This window comes from Terrapene carolina, unplaced genomic scaffold (genome assembly GCF_002925995.2).
Source record: "Terrapene carolina triunguis isolate 2854851 unplaced genomic scaffold, T_m_triunguis-2.0 Scaffold38631, whole genome shotgun sequence".
NCBI lineage: Eukaryota > Metazoa > Chordata > Testudines > Emydidae > Terrapene > Terrapene triunguis.
This window is the reverse complement of record NW_020702982.1, coordinates 1-1,426: the sequence shown is the minus strand read 5'-3', so window position 1 is coordinate 1,426 and position 1,426 is coordinate 1. Positions and strand designations below refer to the sequence as shown.

General features: G+C 68.2%; 1 protein-coding gene across 1 annotated transcript; it reads right to left on the bottom strand.

Moving 5' to 3' along the window:
• Positions 1–194: 194 nt before the first annotated feature.
• Positions 195–1,355, bottom strand: LOC113405472 (probable ATP-dependent RNA helicase DDX56). The gene is made up of 3 exons (XM_026646687.1): positions 1,220–1,355; positions 737–981; positions 195–318 (listed from the first exon to the last, which is right to left on the bottom strand). The coding sequence occupies exons 1-3, from the start codon at positions 1,277–1,279 to the stop codon at positions 195–197; spliced, it is 429 nt and encodes a 142-aa protein (XP_026502472.1). The 5' UTR covers positions 1,280–1,355.
• Between the last annotated feature and the right edge of the window lie 71 nt (positions 1,356–1,426).

Sequence of the window (1,426 nt, the reverse complement as noted above, 5' to 3'; positions counted from 1 at the left end):
GGCGGGGCTGGGAGTGAGGGGCCCCGGCAGAGCCTGGGGGCGGGGCTCAGAATAAGGCAGGGGCAGTATGGAGCAGTCAGGTGCCCCCTGCTGGTGACAGAGGCTGGCACTGCCGGGCCTGGCTACCGCGGACACGGACCAAGTGCCTAGTCTCTGTTGCCAGCGCCGGCCAGCCCGGGGGTCCCGACGGGTCCTTACTTCTCTGCCTTGGCACCCTTCCTCCTCTTGGCCCGCACCGCGGGCTCCGCCAGCACCTGCTCGTCGGTGGCGACGATGTAGTCGTAGAAGCCCCGGTTGAACTGGCTGATGATGTGGCACCTGGAGTCCAAGCAGAGGCGTCAGTGAGAGCTGCAGGGACCCGCCCTGGAGGGCGACAGGCGCTGCCCTCCCTTCTTGGGGGGCTTGCCCAGCGCTATTAGGGTCCCAGTGGGTCCAGTGGCAGCTTGGGGCTGGCGAGTGCTAACCCTCAGTCAGGGCCTGTCCACACAGCAGTGCTAGGGCCGGGCACTGCACGGTGTGTGTGGATCCACTGGGGATGAGGGAGGGCAGAGTGCCCGTCCCCTCCACACGGACAGCAGGGACCACCCCCCAATGGGCTGCCCTTCCCCACTCCCCAGGGGTCGTTCCCAACCCCCCAGGGCTCTTCCCCCCATGGACTGCATGGACCACCCCCCCCGAACTCTCCTGCCCCAATGGGTCACCCCTCCCCACCCCCAGGGCTTGTTCCCCAGCTCACCGGGACTGCACGGGCAGCTCGGCGTTGAGCACGCAGGCCGGGATGCTGAACTGCTCCAGGAAGAGCTTGAGGCGATAGCCGCGCTCCACGGTGCTGACGAAGAGGATGGCCTTGCCCCGCACCAGCCCCAGCTTGAGCAGCGCGTAGAGCAGCAGGAACTTGTCCTCCTCACCCGCGCAGCGGATCTGGTACTGGCACAGCTGGGCCGCCTCCGGCAGCTGGGACTCCCGCAACTTCAGGGTCACCTGCAAGCGGGGCGGGGCTTAGTGCTCAGCCCAAACCCCGCCCCTTGGGGAGGGGGCCCAGCCCCCACGCAGCAGTGGGGCTGGGGGATCTCATTCCCCCCTCCAATCCCAGGGACCCCCAGGATAACAGGCCAGGATGGTTCAGTGAGGAGCCCGCCCCAAGGCCGCAGAGCAGAGCTGCCCAGAGCCCTGGGGGAAGACGCCGAACCCGCCGAGCAGCCCCCAGGTCCCCCCTTACCGGGTTGTGCAGCACGAGCTCCTTCAGCGCCTGCACCTCCTCACTGAAGGTGGCCGACATCAGGAAGCTCTGGTAGATCTTGGGGAAGTGGCTGCCAAGGAACCAGAGACCAGCTCAGAGCCTCCCCCCCGGCCCCGGAGCGACACCCCCCACGGGCTCCAGGAGAGGCTGGCCACCCTGCTGCCGAGGGCTCTGTCCACAGCCCAC

Coding starts and splice junctions, on each gene's coding strand:
- LOC113405472 (XM_026646687.1), bottom strand. CDS start 1,279: ATGTCGGCCACCTTCAGTGAGGAGGTGCAGGCGCTGAAGGAGCTCGTG. Junction 982..1,219: donor AGCTCGTGCTGCACAACCCG/GTAAGGGGGGAC, acceptor CCCCGCTTGCAG/GTGACCCTGAAGTTGCGGGA. Junction 319..736: donor GAGCTGCCCGTGCAGTCCCG/GTGAGCTGGGGA, acceptor CTTGGACTCCAG/GTGCCACATCATCAGCCAGT.